Source organism: Halichoerus grypus, chromosome 4 (assembly GCF_964656455.1).
Source record: "Halichoerus grypus chromosome 4, mHalGry1.hap1.1, whole genome shotgun sequence".
In the NCBI taxonomy this organism is placed as follows: domain Eukaryota; kingdom Metazoa; phylum Chordata; class Mammalia; order Carnivora; family Phocidae; genus Halichoerus; species Halichoerus grypus.
Window position 1 is genome coordinate 12469521 of NC_135715.1, and position 22444 is coordinate 12491964.

Sequence of the window (22444 nt, forward strand, 5' to 3'; positions counted from 1 at the left end):
AGACCGAGACCCTCTGGGCACTCTCCCTCCCGAGGTCTCCCCGCCCCAGACTCTGCCCTCGGGGAGGTCGCCTGGAGCCCATTTCCCTGGGGACAGATGGAGCGGGGTGGGCTTGTTTGGACCAGGAAGAAGATGGCAGAGTTCACAGTTGGCGCTCACCGCTCCCTCATCGCCCGGGCCCCCTGATCGCCGGACCCGGGCCGGGAGTGCGGGGGGTGGGTGGGTGGCGAGATGGGGGGGAGGCGGATGAGGCAAGCGGCCAAGCCCCAGCGCCCACTCAGTCCCCTCCTCCCTACGCCCGGTGCCGGGGCTGAGGCCCCCTCCCCGCACTCGTGCGCCGGCCTCCTCCCGGCTCCGCTCGGCCGGCAGGGAGCGGGGGGCAGCCGGCGGGAGGCGCTCGGACCCCCGCCAGGACCCCCGCCCGCCCGGCAGGCGGCGGCGCTGGCGGCTGCGGCCTAGGGCGCCGGGCGGCCGCGAGCCTCCTCCCCCTCCCGGAAGCGCGGGGCGGGGTCCCCGGCCGGGCCGCGGGGGCGGGAGCGGGGGCCGGGCCGGGGCGGGGCGCGCTGGGCTCGGCGCTCGCGGGCTCGGCGGGCTGTGCGCGCCCACTCCGGCTCCAGGCGGCCAGCGCGCGCGGGCCCAGGCCGCCGAGCTCCAGCCGAGCAGCGGCGGTAGCGGTAGCGGCAGCTCGCGGCGAGTCCCCGCGCCCCTCGCAGCCCCTCCCCGGCGCGGTGCATGGAGACGCGGCCCGCCGCCTGCCGCTGAGCCCGCCGCCCGGCCCGGGACCCGCCGGGGCTGGGGTGGCCTCAGACTCCGGCCGGCCCCTGCCGAAGCCGGACTCGGGCTTGGCCGGCCGCCCCCGCCGCCCCCAGGGCTGCGCGCGGCCCGCGGGCCTCGTCGCCCGCGCGGATCGCCGCGGCCCGGCCGTCCCGTCCCAGGAAGTGGCCGTCCTGACCGCCATGGCTCACTCCCCGGTGCAGTCGGGCCTGCCCGGCATGCAGGTAAGCAGGAGCCGGGCCGCGAGGGGAGGGAGGGATGCGCGGGCCGGGGCGGAAGCGGGGAACTTGGCGGTGTAAACACGGGCCCCCCCCCTCCACGCTGCCCCTTCCGGGGTCGCGCGGGCCTCCAGCGCGGCGCTCCAGCCCCCAGGGCGCCCCTGCCCGGCGCCGCGGCCCGGGGCTCGGGGGGTGGGGGTGGGCGTACGGCTGCGGGGGCCGCGGCCTGGAGGCGCCCTCGCCGGCCGGGAGCCGCGGTGGTCTGGCAGGGATGTGGGGGAGCCGGCCGCCTCGCCCTCCCCGCCGCCCTCTCCGCACGACGCCTGCCGAGCTGCAGGCCCGGCGCCGGCCCGGTCCCCGGGAGAAGTGATGGGGGGAAATGCCCTTGGAGGCCCCGACCGGGTCTCGGGGCCCGGCGTGCGGGCGGGGGGCGGTCGAGGCCCGGTTCCCCCGCGAGCAGGCGATAAAGTTGAGAGGCCGGAGGGCAGCCCCGGGCGCGCCCCGACTCGTCCTGGGCCCGGCCGGGCGGAGGAGGCAGGGCGGGGTGAGGGAAGGTGTAACCGCCAGCCCCACTTCCAGCGCATTTGCTCTGCGCCTTTCCTTCTGGTGCCAATTGAGGGGAAAGTGCGAGCGTGTCAGCCTTCTGGAAGGAGGGAATCAGTCGGACAGCATGTACTCCAGTGTCCCGAGCCGAGGTTGACCCGCCCGATCTAGGGACACTGGGCTTTCACTTGGACACTTGATTGGATCCAGACGAGTTCCTTCCCAGTAAACCTCCCGTTGATAACTTTGTGGCATCTTGGCTTACCAGTGACTTTTTGGGGTGGGGGAGTTGAATTTCAAATGTGCGTGCTAGCATTAAAGTTTTTTCGCCTTTGGGGACTCTTTTTAGCCCTTTGGAAAACAAAACCACTTGGCTCTGGTTAATTTGTCGTATTTGTTAAGCGCACAAATGGTGGCAAAATAATTAGGATTAAAATCTCACGGTGCAGTTAAGAGTATGTCTCTATAAAGTTTTGCTGTCCCAGTTTAGTTGAGCGAGTGAACATAAAGAGCTTTAAAAAAACAACCCCGGTATCCAAGTGGATTATTTGTTGTTTTACAGACATCAGCGAGCTCACTTTTTTCTTCTTGCCTTGCTCTTTAGGGCTGAGAAGTGCAGTGTTTGGACCTGGCATCTTAGGGGCTGAGACTTGAATCTGCCCCGTCTTCTGTGGCAGATCATCTCACCCCACCCCACCTTTTTTTTTTTAACCATAAAAAGAAAGCTGGGCTTCATTATTCAGGTTTGAAATCTAGAAAAATAGGAACACAAAGCTACCAAAATTTTATCCTGAAGGTTTTTTTTTTTTTTTTAAAGGAGTAACAGTCAAAGTTAGTATGTTGAGTGTACTTGAAGAAAACTGCCCTTGAATCTCATCTAAAGAGCTTTTAAACTCAACACACATTTAAAACCTAAGCTTCTGCTGACTGCTAGGTAAAAATCAGATGTGGTTTCTTGGTATTTCTTCAAGTTCCTCCTTCGCGTTGGTTTGAATGGAGAGGCAGGAAGGCACAGTGAACTGGGTGAAAGATGATTCCTGAGCGGTAGAGCAAGAAGGATCTCTTGAGTTGAACATTTTTTCTTTCATCAGTATTTCCTTTAGACTGACTTACACCGTGTTAATCAGGTTGTAATCTAGGACAGATGCCTCACTTACAGTTTACGGTGGAGGTATAAGGCCTTTGTGGAAAGTGAATCAGTTTGAAGAGGTACTTAAAGCCCTGTTGGCTGGTGCCCTGAAGTCAGTATCAGATGGTCACCTGGTGGTGGTGTCCGTTCTCAACATTTTTTGTCCTCACTTTTTAAATTTTTTTTTTTGGTCATCAAGAGGGTGGGTCAAAATCTTAGGAAGAGGAGTAAATTTCCATTTCAAGGGAACTGTTTTTGTTTGGTTGAGACCACCAGATTTTCAGCTGTCACAGGTTTGGGGGGCTGTAAAAGGTGGCTTTGACCATTCCTGTCTTTAAGTCCATCTACAAACTGTGTAATCGTGCTTAATATGCCATTTGGGGAAGAACATTCCTTTCCTCTCCCTTCTCCCAAGAAGAAAAACAACAAGCACATTTATTTTTCTTCTTTGAATTAACAGTTGTTACTGGCCCAGGAGGCTTTCCTCAAAGTTGTTGTGGATTTAAATTAAATGAAAGGCACACCTGCTTTTGACTGTAATCTAGGATAAAACAAGAGAGACATGCTAACCCTTCTGTGCCCTGTCCTGATACCTCTGTCTCCCCCTCCCTTTTTTTGTTCCCCTCTCTCATCTTCTGAACAGGGCTTATAAGGAGTTGGGTTAAAGATTTCAAGAAAGACAGCAGAGTGAATTCAGGCAGCCTGAATTTAAGTATCAAGGATATTTTATTTTATTTTATTTTATTTTATTTATTTTATTTTTTTTAAGATTTTTATTTATTTGCGAGAGAGACAATGAGAGACAGAGAGCATGAGAGGGAGGAGGGTCAGAAGGAGAAGCAGACTCCCTGCTGAGCAGGGAGCCTGATGTGGGACTCGATCCCGGGACTCCAGGATCATGACCTGAGCCGAAGGCAGTCGCTTAACCAACTGAGCCACCCAGGCGCCCCCTAAGTATCAAGGATATTTTAAAAGTAAGCCTGAAAGGACATCTTAGTATAAACACCCTTTTCCGTTGTGTCGCAAATCATTTTTATGCCTCTAGATTTTTACTGGTACCTCTGGAGGCAGAGGTATTATTTATGCTGTCTTCTGGATGTGACAGCCAACAGAGACTAATTGAACTGACCAAGGACAGGGAGTATATTAGCTGGCAAGCGTGTGATTTGAAACCAGAACTTTCCTGTCTCCCAGACTATGCTTCTACTTACCATGCTGCACTGTTGTTTTATTATTAACTTTTACAAACATTAAAGGTTTTTTTTTTCCTTTCCAGTTTGGGTTTGCTGAAGAAATATGAGAAATTAGGAATATGAGATTGATATTTTATTTGATCAGGAACCATTATTGAAAATTTATGTGCCAGATCCTAGGTGAGGGGTGGAAGACATCCGAATGAGTTAATATTTGTAATAAATGTTTAATGAAGGTTGCCAGGGGCCTTTCCTTTTTTACCTCCCACATCCCAGTTTCTTATTAGCATGGGGAGAAAATAAAAAATCATGAACTGAATGTAGTAACTACAAATAGACATAAAGAAATTAGGTTGATTTGTGGAAGTATGTACTCCATGTCCTTGAACATTTGTTGTTTCAATCAGTTTAATTCAGATTTGAAGAAAAGCAAGCTTCAGTTGGTGGTAGGAACACTAGCCAGCTTTTAGTTTGCGAAAGTTGTAATTTAAAAAGAATTAGATTTTGGTTTATAAATTTCTCTTGCAGATTTTTATCAGTCACGCCTAAGCTTCCAAGGTTTTTTGGTTTGTGACCCCTGTAAGAAGTATATTTTGCATTAAGATCTGAAACAAAAGTTTCAGGAGACAGCCCCTGATCCTTACCACTTGTGATGTCCTGATGTTGTGTGATGTATTTTATTTAAAAAAAAAAAAAAAAAAAGGAGGTGGTTGCAACACTAAATTGATTTTACAGCTGACTGGTTTGACCCAAGTTTGAAAAATACTGAATTAGGTATGCCACATGTGTAGGACAGCTGAGTTACTTAGCATGTTTTGAGGATGTTGTTAATTTAGGATATTTTCCTATTTGAAAGTACAGGCAGTTTACAGGAATAGCTGGGAAACTTAGTTTCTACTTGGTAAGTCATCCTGCCCCCCTCTCTCCCTCTGCATTGATCTAGTTGGTTGGAGAGAGTAACCTTTGCTGAGAATGCCCCTTTAAGTTGGGATAGCGAGAAGGACATTGAACAGCCAGTTTGGACATGTTGGGAGCTTTCCTCAAGTGCTCTTGCTTACCCTGGGGAAACCTGTGTGCACTTGAGAATCTGGGAAATGAAGGAAAACAGAAGGACAGCTGTATTTAATTGTGGCTTCAGTGCTCTTGCATTTTTTTTTCTTGTTAGTGTCACATTGCCATAGTTTTTTTTTTCCTGTTTCCATGGAAGAGACCTCTCCATGTTCAGCGTGTTGCTGTCTGCACCCTGCGGAAAGGTTGGCGTCATGTTATGGTGTGTGGACGTTCAGGGTATTTGTGAGATTGAGGTTCTGAAGGCACCTTGAGGGAAATGCTTTAGTGTGGAATGGGGTCTAGGGTCTTAGAACGTTGGACGAGATGGGGAGCCCACATGCACGCAGCACGTTTCTCTGTGGAGTGTGGTGCCAGGACCTGTGAGGGGTGGGTGAGAACCTCCCTGGGCCGTGTGCTCAGGAAGTCAGCAGCCCAGTGAGAGCTGATCTCAAAGGGGTTGGAAAGCAGGTTCATGTGGGGCTAGCCTGGACCCCAGGGCTGGAGAGGCAGCGGGGGCTGGGGAAGGGGGCCAGCTCTGGCTGGGGTAGGGAAGCGCTGAGTGTCTTGAATTTTAGGGGTCCTGCTTCCCTGCTGTAGGTGGAAGGAGTTGGATTCTGGGGCATGCTGGCAGTGAGAGGAACCCCAGGCTGGTGAGAGGAGGGGCAGACAAGACTGAGTGGTTGGAGGTTCAGGTACCAGCCGGATAGCCAAGGTGGACTTTTTTCTTTTTAAAGATTTTTTATTTTCAAGTAATCTCCACCCAACGTGGGGCTCCAACTCACAACCCCGAGATCGAGAGTTTCATGCTCCATCGACTGAGCCTACCAGGCGCCCCTCAAGGTGGACTTTCTAGCAAGATTGACTTCAAACGTTGGTAATTTGAACTCTCAGCGAACATTTAATAGTCTTTTTTTACGATCTCCAATCTCCCCTGCTTTTGACCCTTTTTGTTGTTCTATGCTAAGAGTAATAAGGAAAATAAAGGCACGGTTTTCTGTTACTGTTAGTTGCCTAAGTATTTTATTTAATATCCATTTCAATACTTCATATTCCCTCTTTTCTTCTGTCCCCAACATTTAACAATGTTAATAATTTGTTTTGCTTAAAAATGTATTTTGGGGGGGCAGTGCTATAAGAAGATTCTTAAAAATTATTAAAAATATAACTTGGAGTTGTCTAGGACATTTTGGTTGTAATTCCAGCTATGGGAATGTTCCTGGTAGTATTTCACAGAGAACCAAATGACCTTCAAGTAGAAATTGGTCAGGTTAGATTTTTCTAGGCTGCTAAAATAGCACAGTGTCCCCTCAGAGTAGTTATGGGCAAGTGGCAGCCATCTTTGCTTTCTCGTTCCTGTATGTGATATAACTTCTGCGCTCCTCTTTGCCCTGTTCCAATGTGCGGAGCTGAGCTTGCTTCCTGCAAGTGGACATTGCTTTTCAGTTGAATGGTATTTCTAGGACCTTGGTACAAGATGTAGTGTGAGGAGTAACTGAAGAAATGAGCCTGTTGGCAGTTGCTGCTTCTTTCTAGAGTATTTTTTACAGACAGGCTGAGGCTGGGGTCAAGGAGTCAGAGGATCTCTTGAGAAACATGCCACTTGGCGCTCCATTTGGGAGCCATCTCCCAGTGATTCACAGTTGCCTGCTTAGGAATTTGGTACCTGCAGGAAACGGACCACACCCAACCTACCCTTTTGTGGCTTTTTTTTAATGCTTTAGCTCAGCATTGTTATCATTCATAGAACCTTGTAACAGGAGTGCGTGCAGGAAATAGAGGTTGCACTCTGTTATCTCTGTGTCTCTTTAGGGTCAACTGCTATCCTTGGACCAGTCATTTCCCATAATTCATGTTTCTGCGGTACAATATGTTTAAAACTAGTGCCAAGTGCTTTGGGAAAAAGAAAAACATAGCTAATATAACACCTGACTCCTGGAGTGAGTATGGAGTTTCCTAATCCTAAATGGCTGCCTGGTTTCCAAGGTTCAGATTAAGAAATATAAAGCAGGATGTACCTTTGCTTGCTACAAAGTATACAAACACCTCAGATTGTGGATTACCCCTGGGAACAGCACTCTTGACTTTAGAGACCTTCCATTATGTTTTCTTGAGGGTTGTTGTTTTCTTGAGGGTTCATGGTCAGTACAAGGAACCTTATCTGTGCAGCGCCCACTGGTATCTGAATAAATTGTGGGAACATTTTGAGTTTTATATTAATGCTTATGAAATATGTAGCGGGTGTTTATCTTCCTATTATTTTAAGCTTCTTCCTATTTTTAAACAGATTTTTAGGCCCTGAGATTTGAAATGACCGTATAGGTCCAGATTCTTTGTTTTATTTTTAATTATTTAGGATTTTTGTTTAGTTTTTATTTAAAAGGTTGAACACATGATTTAAAGAGTCCCATGGCCTTATAAGGTTTGTTTGGAAGGATAGCAGTGACTTGCCCCTTGCCTCCCATGTCCTGCTCCCCAAAGGCAGCCCCTTTGATCTCTGTTAGCTGATTGTTGTTATTTCCACTTTGTTTATGAAGAACATTTAAAACTTGCTGCTACTTTGTTTCTGGTTTCAGGCATTATCTGTGGACTTTGGACTCTGAAGAGGAAGCTTTGGTTCTTGCCTCCTTCAGGCACATGTCCCTCTGTTCCCTCTCCCCAGCATAGTTACATTGTGACTTTGGTTACGTGTGTGTGTGTGTGTGTGTGTGTGTGTGTGTGTGTACCTTAGTGCGGCTGTAACACACTACGCCCGTGCCTATATGCCGAGCCCAGCCGTTAGCAAACCCGGGTAACTTTTCAAATCTTCTCTGAAAGTTGTTTTTTTTTTTTAATGTAATTGCCTTAGTTTGGGCTGCTAGAACAACATACCATACATAGACTAGGTAGCTTAAACGATAAACATTTATTTGTCACAGTCCTGGAGCCTGGCAAGATCAAGGCTCTGGAAGATTCTGTGTCTGCTGAGGGTAACTCTTCCTGGGTCATGGATGGTCTGCTACATGGCAGAGAGGTGAGGGAGCCCTCTAGGCTCTCTAAGGGTACTTGTCCCAATCCTGAGGGCTGCACTTTCTTGATCTAATCACCCCCAAAGGCCCCACCTCCTAATACCAATCCCATAGGGAACTGGGTCTCAACATTGGAATTTTGGGAGGACACAGACATTGGGTCTGTAGCGGTCTTTATAGCTTATTCAACCAAAACTCACACAAGTTGTTGAAACCTTTTCCAAAGCTCAGGTAGAGCAGACAGGAGATCCATGATCCATGTGACCTTTTTGGAGAAGTCTTCCTGTGAGCCCTCTGAGCCGCTCCCGTGTGGACTGGCGCTCATCCGCACTTGGTGCTCTGCTCACAGCCTGTTTTCTTTTGCCCTCAAATGTGGGACTCGTGCTGCTCTGGACCACCTCTTTTCTCTGTCTCCCATCATTGTCTGGGTTCACACTCTTGTGTTGATGAAGCATATCTTGCAGTGCCTTCCTGTGGCTAAGGTACATGGGAGATAGGTTTTTTGAGGTCATGGATATCTGAACATTTCTTTTCCTCTTGATTAATATTTTGGCATGGGATATAGTCACAGGGCGGAAATTATTTTCCTCCAGGATTTTGAAGGCATTTCTCCACTGTTTTAGCTTTCAGTCGTTGCCGGCGAAGGCTGCCGTGCCACACCAATACTGGATTCTGTGTGTGTGAGCTGTTTTGTTCTTCCTGAACCGAATAGGATCGGAATTTTTTCTCCGGGACCTCAGTTTTCACAATGACATGTCATGATGCGGGTCTGTTTTTTGTGACAGGTACTCAGTAAGCCCTTTTAATCAGGCAGCTCAGGTCTTTTCTGTGTTCTTCCTTTCTTAAAGTATTAGTTGGATATTGGACCTTCTCTTGAGGACTGGTCCTCAAATAGTTTTACCCTTTTAAACCTGTTTCCTATCTCTTTGTCTCTTTTATTTGGCTTTCTGGAAGATGGTTTCAGTTTTTTCTTCTAGCTCTTCTAATGAGTGTTTCTGCTCTTATTTTTTAAATTCTAAGAGCTCTTTTTGGTTCTCTGAATGTTCTTCTTTGTTGAAATATTTGCTCTTACCTCCCTGGATATGTTAATTGCAGTCATGTTTCTTTCCTTCAGAATAGATTCTCTTCCTCCAAGTCCCTTTCTCTCCTCCTGTTGGTCATGATCTTTCTTTCTAATGCTAGAGGCCACCCTTGAATGTCTGCTCTTAAGAGTGGGGGCAACGAAGCTGGTTGGAAATCTGCCCTTGATTGGAGCTTTTTAAACCTCAATGATACCAGGTGCTTCTACCAGATGGGAGAGGTGAGGAATAGCTGATGTCCATTTCTTTCAGCTTTTTATACATTTCCCCTTCCTGGAGAAGCCTCTGACCAGCTCTGGTCTGGACCCCTTATTGTCTACAGCTGGCGCTCCTCCGGGCTGATCCCTCCTCCCTCCTGCGGCCTGAAGCCTGATGCCCACAGAGCGCCGGATGGAGGGGAAGGACTGAGTGGGTGCGGCGTCTTGTGGAGCTGAGCTCCCCCGTTGTTTAACACGCTGCCTCCGTCCTCCGCTGAGTCGGCCGCTGCCCGCTCCAGAAACCCTTGGTTTCCTTTCCAGGCACTGTGCTTTCAGCAGTTCCCCTGGTTGGGAAGGCGGGGCAGCTGCCTGGCTCTGCGTGGGGGAAGGCCATCGGGGTGTCTGACTACTTCGTTAATAGACTTTCCGTCCTTATTTTAGATGCTGCCAGTTCTGAGTTGTGCGGATTCAGGCTGCAAATGGGGTTGGTTCTCTGCTCTCTCCACCTCCAGTTTAGCATGTCCCGCCCCCCCCCCCCCCATATTTCTGCCCACTTCTGGAAGTTCATTGCTTTTGGTCTTCTCTCCCCTCCTGGTAGGCAGAGGTTTAACCTTTTAAGAGAACTCCATTTATTTATGGTTTATTGGGATTTCAGGATTGTCCAGAGTAGGTGCTTGTGCTCAGTATGCTTCCTACCTGGAAGTCCCTCTCTTCAGGTGTTAACAGATGAGTGAATAGAATGGTTACAATTTGAATTCCAAGGTCAGAACTTCTCCAGGTGCCCTAGCGTGGTGAAGGACTCCTGAGGCCCTTGTCGTCTTCAGGAGATCGTGCCTTCTGTTTTCTCTCCGTTAGTCAACGACAATACAAATATATGCCTGTTTTTTCCATATCTCTTAACAGTGACCTCCACTTCCCTAACTTGAGCTGAGAACCTGCTTTTCTCCGTTCTGTGTCTCATTTTCTAGTCTCAAGATCGTGTGGGCACAGAACCCTTTCTTGGAGCCTTGTAGTATCTCTTTGGAGAAGTGTTTTCTTCAGTTGGTGTATGTTTTGGGGGCCCAGCCCCTGGCCTGGAATGGAGTGTGTGCTTCTTGGGAGGGCGGGGGCGGCGTCAGTCCCGGCTGCTGGTTCTGTGGTCAGCACAGGACCTGGGCGCAGACGCACAGCAGGTGTCGGATAGCTTGCCAGGGTGTCCACGCGGACACGTGGTGGAGCCGGTTGGCTGTGTGCTGGGGGCTGCGCGCTGTGGACTGAGCCCCGTGGCTTGGGGGCCTCCGCACGCCCCATGCCGTGCACGGCCTTGTGCGTGGCCCAGCGCTGCTCCATAAATACTCGGTGTTTATGAACCAGCGGCTCAGGTGTGTATCTAAACAGGTCAGGCTGCTCGTGTGGGATATGACCTTAAAATGATTTCCTACTTAGGAACAAAGTACTTTTTTTGGGTAGAAATTTACAGTGATAAATCATTGAGTGAAAATGAAAGATAATCCAGAACTGGGGGGACTAGGCATTGGTTAGCAGTTATTTTAGGCACCATTTCGTAGGACAACTTTAGAGTTCTGTGCAGTGTGCTTACAGTTGTTAAATTGCTACCTGAACTCCCGATGAACTGAGAGCCAGCTGAAGAAAGGTATTGTTTGAACATTCCGTGAGCTTCCTTATGTTTGATGCACTTCATTGTACCAAACGTTTCTTGAGAGGTAATTTGAAAAGAGAAAGATTGTTTTTTGTTTTTTTTTTGAAAAGAGAAAGATTATGTTAAGTACAAAGAGTTACTTCCTCAGTGGTTCCTCATGGTAGGCAGGTTTTCTTTTTCCTTCTTTTTTGTGTTACCTGAATAGGTAAGTGGGAGAAGTAAAGGAGCCTTTGGCTTTCCTGTATTGCTCAGTTGAGAAAATAAGTATTTGTTGCTCTTAGTGGAAGGAAGCCTTGAAGGAGTAGGACAAACTTATTACCTTCTCAAGGGCAGGGCTCTGGTGGGCGGCTTCTGCCCTTGGGCAGTCCTCGAGGCCTCTTCCCGGGGTGGAAGTGCTCTTACACCGATTTTACAGCAGAGGCTTAGGAAGTGTAACCAAGGCCCCTCAGCTAGAAACAGCCTTGCTGGGGTTAGAGCCCTGACCTCTGATGCCAGCATTGGTGGTGCTCTCCCTTACACCAGAATGCCTCTCGCTGAGCCTTTCAGATCCTGCCCCTGCCCCGTCCCGGCCCACAGGGCTCCTGTGTCCCTAAGGGTCACGTTGTGCTTACAGCCTCTGAAACCAGCCCAGTCCAGGCCTGGTACGAGATGGTATGTTGGGTTCCCACCTTTTTTTTTTTTTTCTTTTAAAGATTTTTGTCCTGCTCTGGTATTATTTTTAAGTGGCTTCCTAGAATGTAGGATTGTGGCTGTGGGGGGTGGTGACTTAGATGTTTTCCCCATTCCTGATCCCCAGTCCCTCTACTGAGCCCTTCAGCCCTCCCCTAGGCTGGGAGTGGGGCCTTTGGCTGGCCCCTTGTTTATTGCCTTTCAGTTGTTGCTGGGATTAGCTGAAAAAAGTACCATAATCAAACCAGTGGTTTTTAAGTTTTAGCATTTCTCTTCATCACCTGGAGAGCTTGATGAACTGTGGACTGCTAGGCTGTTGGTCTAGGATGGAAACTAACAAGTTTTCCCCACCTGTGTCTGCCTCAGGGACCACAATTTGAAAACCATTAAACTGGAGAACTAAAAATCCTTAAATTCCTGTTGCTCTCCACTGTGGGACACTCTATAGTGATGCCCATTTGAAAGCTCAATTGAAAATCAGTGCTTGGGGGGGCGCCTGGGTGGCTCAGTTGGTTGGGCGACTGCCTTCGGCTCAGGTCATGATCCCAGGGTCCTGGGATTGAGCCCTGCCATCGGGCTCCCTGCTTGGTGGGAAGCCTGCTTCTCCCGCTCCCACTCCCCCTGCTTGTGTTCCCTCTCCCTGTCTGTCTGTCTGTCTCTCTCTTTGTCAATTAAATAAATAAATAAAAAAGTCTTAAAAAAATATCAATGCTTGGGGCACCTGGCTGGCTCAGTCAGTAGAGCGTGCAACTCTTTTTTGGGGTTTCACCAGTTCAAATTTTTATTTTTATTATTTATTTTTTATTTAAATTCAAGTTAACATATAGTGTAGGATTGGTTTCAGGAGTAGAATCTAGTGAGTCATCAGTTGCATATAATACCCAGGGCTCATTACGTCAAGTGCCCTCCTTAATGCCCATCACCCACTTAGCTCATCTCCCTTCCCACCTCCCCTGCAGCAACCCTCAGTTTGTTCCCTATACTTAAGAGTCTGTTACGGTTTGCCTCCCTCTGTTTTTATCTTATTTTAGTTTTCCTTCCCTTCCCCTGTGTTCATGTGTCTTTTTCTTAAATTCCACACATGAGTGAAATCATATGGTATTTGTCTTTTTCTGACTGACTTATTTCATTTAACACAATACACTCTAGTTCCAGCCATGTTGTTGCAAATGGCAAGATTTCATTCTTTTTAATCCCCGAGTTATATTCCATCGTGTATATATACCACATCTTCTTTATCCAGTATTCATCAGTTGGTGGACATTTGGGCTCTTTCCATAATTTGGCTATTGTTGATAGAGCGTGCAACTCTTGATCTCGGGGTCGTGAGTTTGAGCCCCACATTGGGAGTAGAGGTTGCTCAAAAAGAAAATCTTAAAAAAAAAGACAATCAGTTCTTGAGACTTATGACTTGCATTTTAGAAGACTGACTTTGGAACCATGGGTCTGACTTTGGGAATTGAATAGGCTTCTGTGAGACTTGTTGGAGACTTTACCATTTTAGCAGGTAGTAAAAACCTGTTGGGAGGTAGAGGAGGATGTGTGTTCTGGATCTTTTTGACGTCAAAACCTTATTTTGTAAGGACTGCATCTCTCAGAACTAGCATTCCACGGTTCTTTTGGAAAACACCGAACCAGAACAAAAGTCCTGAACTTGATCATCTTCCACAGAGTTGTGAGGATAACTTCTCTTAACTGTAGTTTTTATCAAGTCATTCCCTGCTTAAGAGCCTTTGGTTGCTTCCTGACCAAATACCTCGTACTGCTTTTCAGTCCTTCTCCCTGGTCAGCTCACTGCTTGTCCTTCCTCTGTGAACCTGCTCCTCTGGCAGGATATCCCCTGCCTCCCCAGTAACCCCTGGTGAGCTCTTAGTGTTTATGTCATGTTGCCTTCTTTTTTCTTAATTGGATTGAAGGGAAGACCTTCAGGGAAGGTGTGCATTGTCCAGCCAGCTCCCCATGCTGAGGAGGGGGGACAGTTAGGAAATGAATGGGTTCTCTTTGGGCAAAATCCATTTTCTTTTCTTGGCAGTTGTTTTGCTTAATACTTAAGATATACATATATATGTTTGGAAAAAATATTCCAGGCCAGTAGACTTTCTAATGTTTGGGATGTCAAAGGTTTTATGCTTTTATGTCTCAATAGTTGATTTGATGTTTAATTCAAAAAATGATGTGTATTTCTGTATTAGCAGTCTTTTATTAGAGTTTACTACGATTAGCTAAACTTCAGTCTTACCAGACTGGCTTATTTGAGGGTGGTTTTTGGGGGAAGGGAGAGGTCTTGATTTTTTTTGAAAGTGCATTGTCATTTTTCTGAGGTTTGTTACATGGCTTTTTCCAGTATAAGGGTAAATGGTATATTAAGCAGATTTAGGAGACGGACTGTGTCAGGAAGGGTAGTAGTGAGCTTCGGGTTCCTCTCTTTCATTTGTCAATGAAGAGTCTGGAGTCTTTCTAAAAACAGAATTTGTGACATTCAGAGGGCTTCCCTCCGTATTGTCTCCTTCAAGAAACAATGAGGCGCTGCCGTGAAGTGAAACTGAGTGCATTTCCTGGCCTTGTTCTTACACCGGCTGCTTGTATTTGTCCCCGATGCGGACATGCCTGATGGGGGTGGTGGTCTCCAGTCACACTCCCAGATAAGCCTGGGCTCATGGAGCACCAGCAGCCTGGGTGTGGCCGGAGATATTGCGGGGTGGAATTTCATTTCCGCTTAGGCTTGAAGCGGGGGTCATGTTTTCAAGTGATCCCATAGTTTAAAAACAGTTTTGAGTTGAAAAGCAGTTTTACCAAGGATCTACTTGATCCCTCCCTTGTGGATGGATTACTGTATGTGGAGCAAATGGTTTCTCAGCCCACCCCCAAAATATGAATAAATAGAAATATAAATGTTTATGTTCACATATGTGTGGGCATACAAAGTATGTTAATTTCTTTTTCCTTCATTGTGATCTATCAGTAAGTAGCCTTTAAAAAGCTTGTGCTGTGACACTCCTGTGTTAACACACTTGAATTTAAATAAAAATTTGGAGAAAAAGATGTAAAAAATGATAAAAGATTTTAAGCCCTTTTAAAATGGTAAAATTCTCCATATTTTTATACATGGTTTGTTGCACATATTATTTCTTAATAGGTTAACCATAGCGATCAAGGCTGGTTTTGAAATTCCGTGAAAATGGTTCTTCCCTGTGTCCTTTTGTGTCAGGGTAGGTATAACTCCGTTCATTTCTGCTGGGGGAATCTGTGGTCATAAGGCTCTTTGAAAACCAGTGCAAGGGCCTTCACCCGCATATCTGCTGCAATGCAAGAGCCCCACCACCTACCCTGGCCACCCTGCCTGTGTGTGTTAGTCTATTAAAAAGTCATGGGGGGGTGCCTGGGTGGCTCAGTCGTTAAGCGTCTGCCTTTGGCTCAAGTCATGATCCCAGTGTCCTGGGATCAAGTCCCGCGTCGGGCTCCCTGCTCAGCGGGAGGCCTGCTTCTCCCTCTCCCACTCCCCCTGCTTGTGTTCCTGCTCTCGCTGTCTCTCTCTCTGTCAAAAAAAAAAAAAAATCTTAAAAAAAAAAAGTCATGGGAAGTGGGGGTTTGAAAATGGGTACAGAAATGGGAACCCCATACGGGGAAATCACTCTCATGCTGTCCTCCATGAAAATATTTCTAAAGCAAAAGCATCTATGGTCCCACTACTTGAGTATAGCTGTTTTTTTATTTTGTTTATTTTCCAGTTGTCTCTGTATATACGTATGTTTAAGAAATTGCAGTCATACATAGGTGCTCATTTTATATTGTTTTCCAGTCAGAAGTGGATCATAAATATCATCCCCCATTTCCACTGATTTGCTTTAACGTCTTAACCGACTTACCCTCGGCTCCGTCCCGTAAGGCACGCCTCCCTGGGACGCCGAGCTCTCGCCAGACCGTCCCGTTAGGCTCTGCTGGTTGGACGGCGTAATCCTGCACTTTCTTTTGCCTTTGGAGAAAGAAACAGTAATTCATCCTTCCTCCTCCTTCAGTGGTATTGTTGGACAGCACTATTACTGGTGTTAATGAGTTTTTGTGGTTAATTGCTTACGTTGATAAGCTCGACCATTCACCCATTGGGATTGCAAGTTCATGCTGGGCTCCTCATGCCTTGCTGAGTTGTACCCCAAACAGAGGACACTGCGTGTGGACTGAGGCCCACAGAGACTGGGTGCGTGTGTGTGCGTGTGTGTATGAGCACCTGCACGTGTGTGCACGGGCTGGTGTGAGCAGGAACTCACCAGCAAAACCGCTCTCCTTTCTGGGCCTCCTCTACTTAGCCAGTGAAGCAAATTGTAGGGACCTGAAGAAGATGAACAGCACTGAATTGTATTCAATGGCTGAGTTGTATTCTTCTTAATTGTTCTTCAGGTGATACACTTTATAAATGTTATAAGTATTCTAGTTTTTTTTTTTTAAAGATTTTATTTATTTGTCAGAGAGTGAGAGTGTAAGCGCACAAGTGGGGGGAGCAGCAGAGGGAGGATCCTGGGATCATGACCTGAGCTGAAGGCAGATGCTTAACCAGCTGAGCCACCCAGGCGCCCAAGTATTCTAGTTGCAAAATAGCTTTTATCTTGTGTGTATTTCTTTTCAGTCTTTTGCTTTAATGAAAAGTTGTAGATGACAGGGAAACTGGCAGGACCGTGAGAGGTGCAAATATTGTGAGTTAAGATTCCTTCTCTGAATGAACATTCCCTCCCGAATAGGACCAGTCTGCTGTTGAGCAGTTTCAGAGTATGTACCACATGCTGTGTATCCATGTTTCTTCCCGTGCAAGGTGCACACGTGAGCGAGGGACTACTAAGCCGCGGTGGGACAGGTGGTGAGGTCGGGTGCCTCGCTAGCTGCATGCAGGGGCCACGGGGCTGGAGCCACCAGATGAGTCTGTCAGCACCACGACTGGGAATCGCCCCCCATCACTTCACGTTGTCCTGCCGGCGGGGGTGGGGTGGGGTTCAGATCAGCTTAGATCTTTCCTCCAGAGGAGTTAGGAAAAACTGTTGTTTTTTTTTCAGAGACTTGGGGGTTTTGGAACTTTGAATAAGGGACATGGACCTGTAACTACTGACCTTCTACTATACATATGTTTTTAATGAATGGAAAAATTGGAGAACTAGAAGGCAGTGATAGGAGAGTGTGGCATTAGCGAGTTCTGCTGGAACCTGTTGGCCTTTCTCTTTATTCAAATTTAAAAATTTTTCTTTATTGTGTAATTGATTGTCTTTATTTGTTTAGCTCTTAGAGCGCAGGCAAGGAAATGAGTGTTGTTGGATAGACGCGCAAATACAGAGGAGAAGGAAGTGTTGTGAGATGCTGTGGGTAAAGGTCTTTGCTATTTAAAGCTGAAACACTGTGTCAGCTGGCCTTTTGCCTTGTGGTATTTCATAAAACAGAAACATTTATAAGGGATATATTCGTATTTTGATGATAATTTAGTTCCAGGATCTTACCACAGTTACAGTTTGATGCAAGCAGAAGCAGAATTTTCCATGTGTCAGAAAGAAAGTTTAAAATATGGACATTCACATTCCCCAGTGCGTGTCAGATTTCGTTTGTCAGTTTGTCGGTTAGAAGTCCGGCATGTTTTCTGCTAGCAACGAGTTTAGAAATGGTGGTTAAGTTGTGAGGCTAGGCTAGAAAACCCTCACTGACCTACAATTTAAGGGTCAAGTTCCTGGTTCTGAGGGCAGGAAACCAGCTGGGGTAAGAGAGCTAGGGGGAGAAGGAAGCGTTTTTTTTCCTTTTCTTGGTGTAGGCCTGGCCCCAGGCAGCATTTCCGAGCTCAGGGTGGTCTCTTGCAGAGTGCTGGCCCTCACTGTTACCCCCAGTCCCTGTCTCCTCCCCCCCGTGAAGTAAAGGCCTTCTTGGTACTGTGGCTCCGGTCTGAGACCTCTTGACCGTGTCCCCCGCAACAGGTTCTGGTAGTTTCCAGTTAAAATTCTTGACTCCTTATTTTAAAGCCGATTTTAGCTAGATGTTGGGAAAGCGTCTGTACTAGTTGATATACAGGTAGTAGTTGTTAATTACAGGAAGAAAGTGTGTTGCTCTAAATGCCTAAAATGTAGAGTGTCAGGCAGTGAAAGACGGATGGCATCTATAGGAGATGACGTGTATGCACGTGGAAGATGCTGGTGTTGGAATAGGGAAGACAAATGCTAAACCCTGTCTTCAGGGGGCGTACATTCTAGTAGCAGGGGCACGTATGTAAGCACACCGGTCAGTGGGATGAATGCAGCTGCAGGAGGGTAAGGCACAGAGGTGGCACAGAGGAGAGAGTAATGAAATACCAGGAGGTGGCCCTTTGAAAATCGATAAAGGAAATGATACCTGAGCTCTGTTCTAGAAGATTTTTTTTAAAGGCAGAAAGAATCTGGACAGATTAGAGTGTTCAAAAGCATAAGAGTTTTTTTTTTTTTTTTAATAGCATCAAGTGTTTGGAAAAGTGCAAGGAATTCAGTTTTGTTCGACATAAAAGGGAAAGGAAGGAGAATAAGAGATAGGAGTTAAAGAGGTAGTCAGGGACCAGATCATAAAGGACCCTGCCGAGTGGTCTGGGCTGCAGCCTGTTAGGTGAAGCAGAATTCCCAGGGAAGTTTGCAGCTGCAGGCCGAGACCAGTTTTGGATTTTACAGTCTGGCTGGTCCCTGGGCTAGGAGCCCCTTGCTGTGGCCCCAGGCGTGTCGATGGGGCACAGGACTGAGGCATCCGTGGCTGGGTGGGGAGAAGGGGAGGGATTTCAGAGGGAGCAGTAGGTGGAACGGGCTGGATTTGGTAGGGGTGGCAGTGGAGGGAGAGAGGGGTCTGAGGGGAGCTTCTAGGGTTCTGGCTTGGGCGTGTGGGTGAATGAATGGAGGGGCCACCGATTGGTGTAGGTGATCAACCTATGGAGTTGAGGTAGGAGATCTCTGTCTATTTCAGATGCCTGGAATGTAGGTGGAGGAAAGGAATAGGTGGTTTCATATCTGGGTCTGGAGCTTGGGGAAGGGTCCAGGTGAGGAGGGACGGAAGCTGACTTACTAAGTAGGTCATCAATGGTGATTAGCAAGACGGGCGCGAGCACGTTGAAGAGGGTGTTGGAAAGCTAGGAGCCCGCGTCTGATCTCGTAGGCACCTGGATGCTCCGTCAACCTGCTCTTCCCTGGGAGTCCTGCTCTGAACTCTGCTGGCCCAGCAGCAGGGCATTGCCACCTGAGGCCCCAGGATGGAGGGATGGGTGTTAGTCTGTCACCAGTGGGCAGGGCTCACGAGCTGATTGTCCTGAAGTCAGGAGCAGCTTGTGGTCTCTTGGGTGGCAGGGCGTTTCTTTTGATGAAAGTTTTAGTGGATTAAATCCTGTGCTGGAGCTCCAAGTACCTAGTATTCAAAATATGCTGAATTTTGACCCTAAATCTCTTTCATGGGTGGTTTCATGGATGTGACTCCTGAAGTGGATCAGAGAGCAACTTTGAGCTAGAGAGCAGAATTTAACAAGGACGTTCAAACATTTTGGTCTGGTTACACCTGGAAAAATCGGTGTGGAAGCCCCTAGATTAACTAAACCAAGTCAGCTTTCGTTTTAGCCCAGAAGGATGAAGCTGAGGTTCCTGCCGTGCTTCTTATTCCACGAGGTCCAAGCTGGGAGGAAGTTGGGAAGAATGAAAGCAGTGTTGGGTGGGTTGTGTTGGGCAGTTGCGTTGTTGAAATCATTTTCTTCAGTATGTTGTGTACAACTTACAGCATGCTAAAATGCCAGTTTTTGACAAGAAATGGATTTTGGAGTTGTATCTAACTGGTTTACTTTTAGTTAATCTCCAAGAGGCATGATGTTTTAAAAAACTTGGGGGTCTGGAGATGACAGTTCATGAAACTTGATGGGGTCAGTCAGAGCTGCTCAGTTGTATTACTCTCTTCGCCGGAGCTGATTTTAATAATTAGAGTGGAATGGCCCATTTTGCAGTTGTGCTTGGTAAAGAGCAGTGGGCGTTCAGTGTTTTGGGGCAGTGTGGGTTCTTTGGGGGGCAGTACCTGGAACAGTGAAGATACTCATGTTCACAACAGAACTGAGCAGAGGATACACGGATTTCCCGTATATTCTCTGCTCCCCCGCCACTCTCCGTATCCCACCCCAGACTATATTGGTTCCAAGTGATGAACCTACATCAGTGCATCCTTACCACCCAAAGTCCGTAGTTCATGTTAGGGTTCACGTCTGTCGCACAGTCTATAGGTTTACAAATATGTAAGGACATGTATCCACCCTTCCAGTATGCAGAATAGTTTCACTGCCCTGAAAATCAGTGAGGGTATTTTTAAAAACATGTCCTTTTGATTTTACTGGAGTATTTTTTTTTTTTTTTTACTGGAGTATTTTTTATCTGTACACCATTTTTCCCTCATCGGTTTTTTTTACTTTCTGGGTGAGCCTGGGTTGCCCTTGGTATCTGTCCTCCTGAAAGCTGCTTGCCTTTGGGTTTTTCAGGGTGCACGTATCCAAAATTACATCTTGAGAAGTTAGTGGGTCTTGGCAGCCATCCAGGAACTGGACGAGGGAAGATTCCAACGGGGCCTTTCCCTGCAGTTCTTGTTGGTTCTCTGCTCTTCCAGTTATTCTGAGACTGTTAAGTTAGAAAACATGTACCCACACTGAAAATGGAGGTACCTTGTACCTCCTCTAAGTAGAGCTCACTTTTTGTTTTGACTCCCTAAAATTACTTTAACCCCTCCTTCCCCAGCTGCATCGGCGGGGGCAGGGCGGGGGGGAAGGAGATCTCGCCCCAGGGATGGAATAGGTGCTCTTAGGCTTTGTAGGTGGTTTGCTTCTGAGCCCCCCAACTCCCCCGACTCCACCTGCGTCCTCACTCCTGCCTGTCCTGAGGCCCCGCAGAGCTGCCCCTGTACTGTGGACCTGTCCTTAGCGTCTCTCATGTTTCTGACCTCAGTTTGGTCCTTAGGGTCTGACCCCCTTCCCATAACCCAGTTCCTGTGGAAGGCTGTTGGGAATTGTTAGGAGGGAAAAATTAATTCCACGTGGCTTCCCACTCCCCTCCCCCCAGACTAATGTAAAGATTCCTTTAAAAAATTGAGCGATAACAAATTTTATTTAAAATATTATAGAAGTAATACATAATTAACTGTAAAAAAAAAAAAATCAAACAATGCAGAATTGTATGGTTTTATCCCCCAGGGGTAACTAATGTTGAGGGTAAGGATTCTGTGGTTGCCTTAATTGCAAAGGATTGTTCACTCTTCTCCATTGAGAACTGAAGGGGAAGGCTGGGAATTCCGTTTATTTTTTCTTCCTTATCACAGCAGTTCCATTGGAAATGTCACTAACCTCTAACCAAGACCCCTTAAGCAATCCAGTTTCTGCCAGCACTTAAGTGCTTTTCCTATTCCTGATGAGACATGATACTCATTCTTCAACCAACAGAGATGTTTTGAATGTCTGCTGTGTTTGAAGGACCGTGCTAGAGGCTGGGGGAGGGGATGAGCTAAGCCTGCTGTCCTTAATGCGCTTGCAGCCTGTTGTCCGCCAGGCATTCTGGCATGCCCAGCAATCGCTGGGCGTACAGGGTGATACTAATCAAAGTGGGTGAAAAGAATGAAGCCTTCCTGGAGGAGGTGACATTTGAGCATATATCTGAGTAGTCCTTTAAGGTGCTAGTGGGTAAAGGGCATTCCAGGCAGATAGGGTCTTTTCATAGAATTGGCTGTAGTTTGGGTAACTGGTGTAGATGAGTTAGATTAACGTTTTTCCTTCCTTCCTACCTGAGAAAATGGGAAAGAAAAGGTATTAGAGAGGTTTCAGTTTGGAGTAGGATAAAAGTGCTAAAAAAGAAAGGTGAAGTCTGGGGGTTTCAAGTCAGGTGTCTCCTTAATGGTTTGGATAATCCCGATTATCCAGAAGTGGCCTAAAGTGGCTTTGGTGGCTTCTTAATTTATTTCTGATTTGCTTGAGGGACAGATAGCAAGGAGAGACTGGAAACCTAGGTAGGTCTTGATTTCTATAGACTAGCCCCAGTATATTACATTTTTTAAAGTTGAGTCTTCATTCCTGATTCAGAAGGGTGGTTTGTTTATTTTTTAAATTGGGCTAAATACACACTGAAGCACGATAGGCTGTGTAGATGGTTTCGCTTTATTTTGCATTCTTAGAGTCGGGCCTCTGGAACTAAGCAAAAATACCATGCAGGGTGCTCCTGGGTGGCTCAGTCAGCAAAGCGTCTGCCTTCGGCTCAGGTGTCATGATCCCAGAGTCCTGGGATCGAGCCCTGCGTCGTGCTCCTTGCTCAGTGGGGAGTCTGCTTCTCCCTCTCCGTGTTCTCTCTCTCTCAGATAAATCAGATCTTAAAAAAAGTACCATGCAAATGAGTGTTTTTACCTTTGAGCCAAGAGCCTGAGCTGCTTTCATCTGGGCGAAGGCTGGCTGTGTCCAGGAGCTTTCCGGGGAGGCCAGTGTGTGAGGAAGCACGGATGGGTTTCAGTGATGGTTACCTGTGGTTGAGGAGACACAACTATGGGAAGGAGGCAGCTCCTGTTTAATGAAAGGCCGAAGAAACGAGGAAGCTTTTCCCTTCTCTGAGTTGGCCGTGGCCATCGACATGTCGTCACTGAGGGCGAAGAGCCGTCTGTGGACGGTGGAGGTTGGCTGCTGAGGGGACCCCGCAGTGTGAGAGCGGCAGCACGGTGCGTGTATCAGTGAGCGCAGTGAGTGGGCGTCCTGTAGAAAAGTCAGGATCATTAAATCAGAGAGCTGCAAGGTGTGACTTCCTACTCTGTGAGGTTACACAGGGCTTAGCAGGGAAGAGTGGGTGGCATTCGGCTGGTACAGGAAAGTTGATAGTCGTAGTTTGGGATTAGCTGAAGATACTTCAGATGGTTGGAGTGGAGAATTCCCTTAGCCTGAAACCTTTGTGTGTCACGGTGTGTGTTGTCTACACGG

The 22444-nt window shown here is 47.5% G+C and overlaps 1 protein-coding gene across 1 annotated transcript in view; it reads left to right on the plus strand.

Annotated features, from left to right (window-relative positions):
- The first annotated feature begins 377 nt into the window (after positions 1-377).
- Positions 378-22444, plus strand: part of STK24 (serine/threonine kinase 24) — a 110631-nt gene continuing 88564 nt past the window's right edge. Inside the window, exon 1 of the mRNA XM_036119684.2 lies at positions 378-998. Coding sequence (XP_035975577.1) covers positions 957-998 — 42 coding nt within the window. The 5' untranslated portion in view covers positions 378-956. The remainder of the gene's footprint in view (positions 999-22444) is intronic.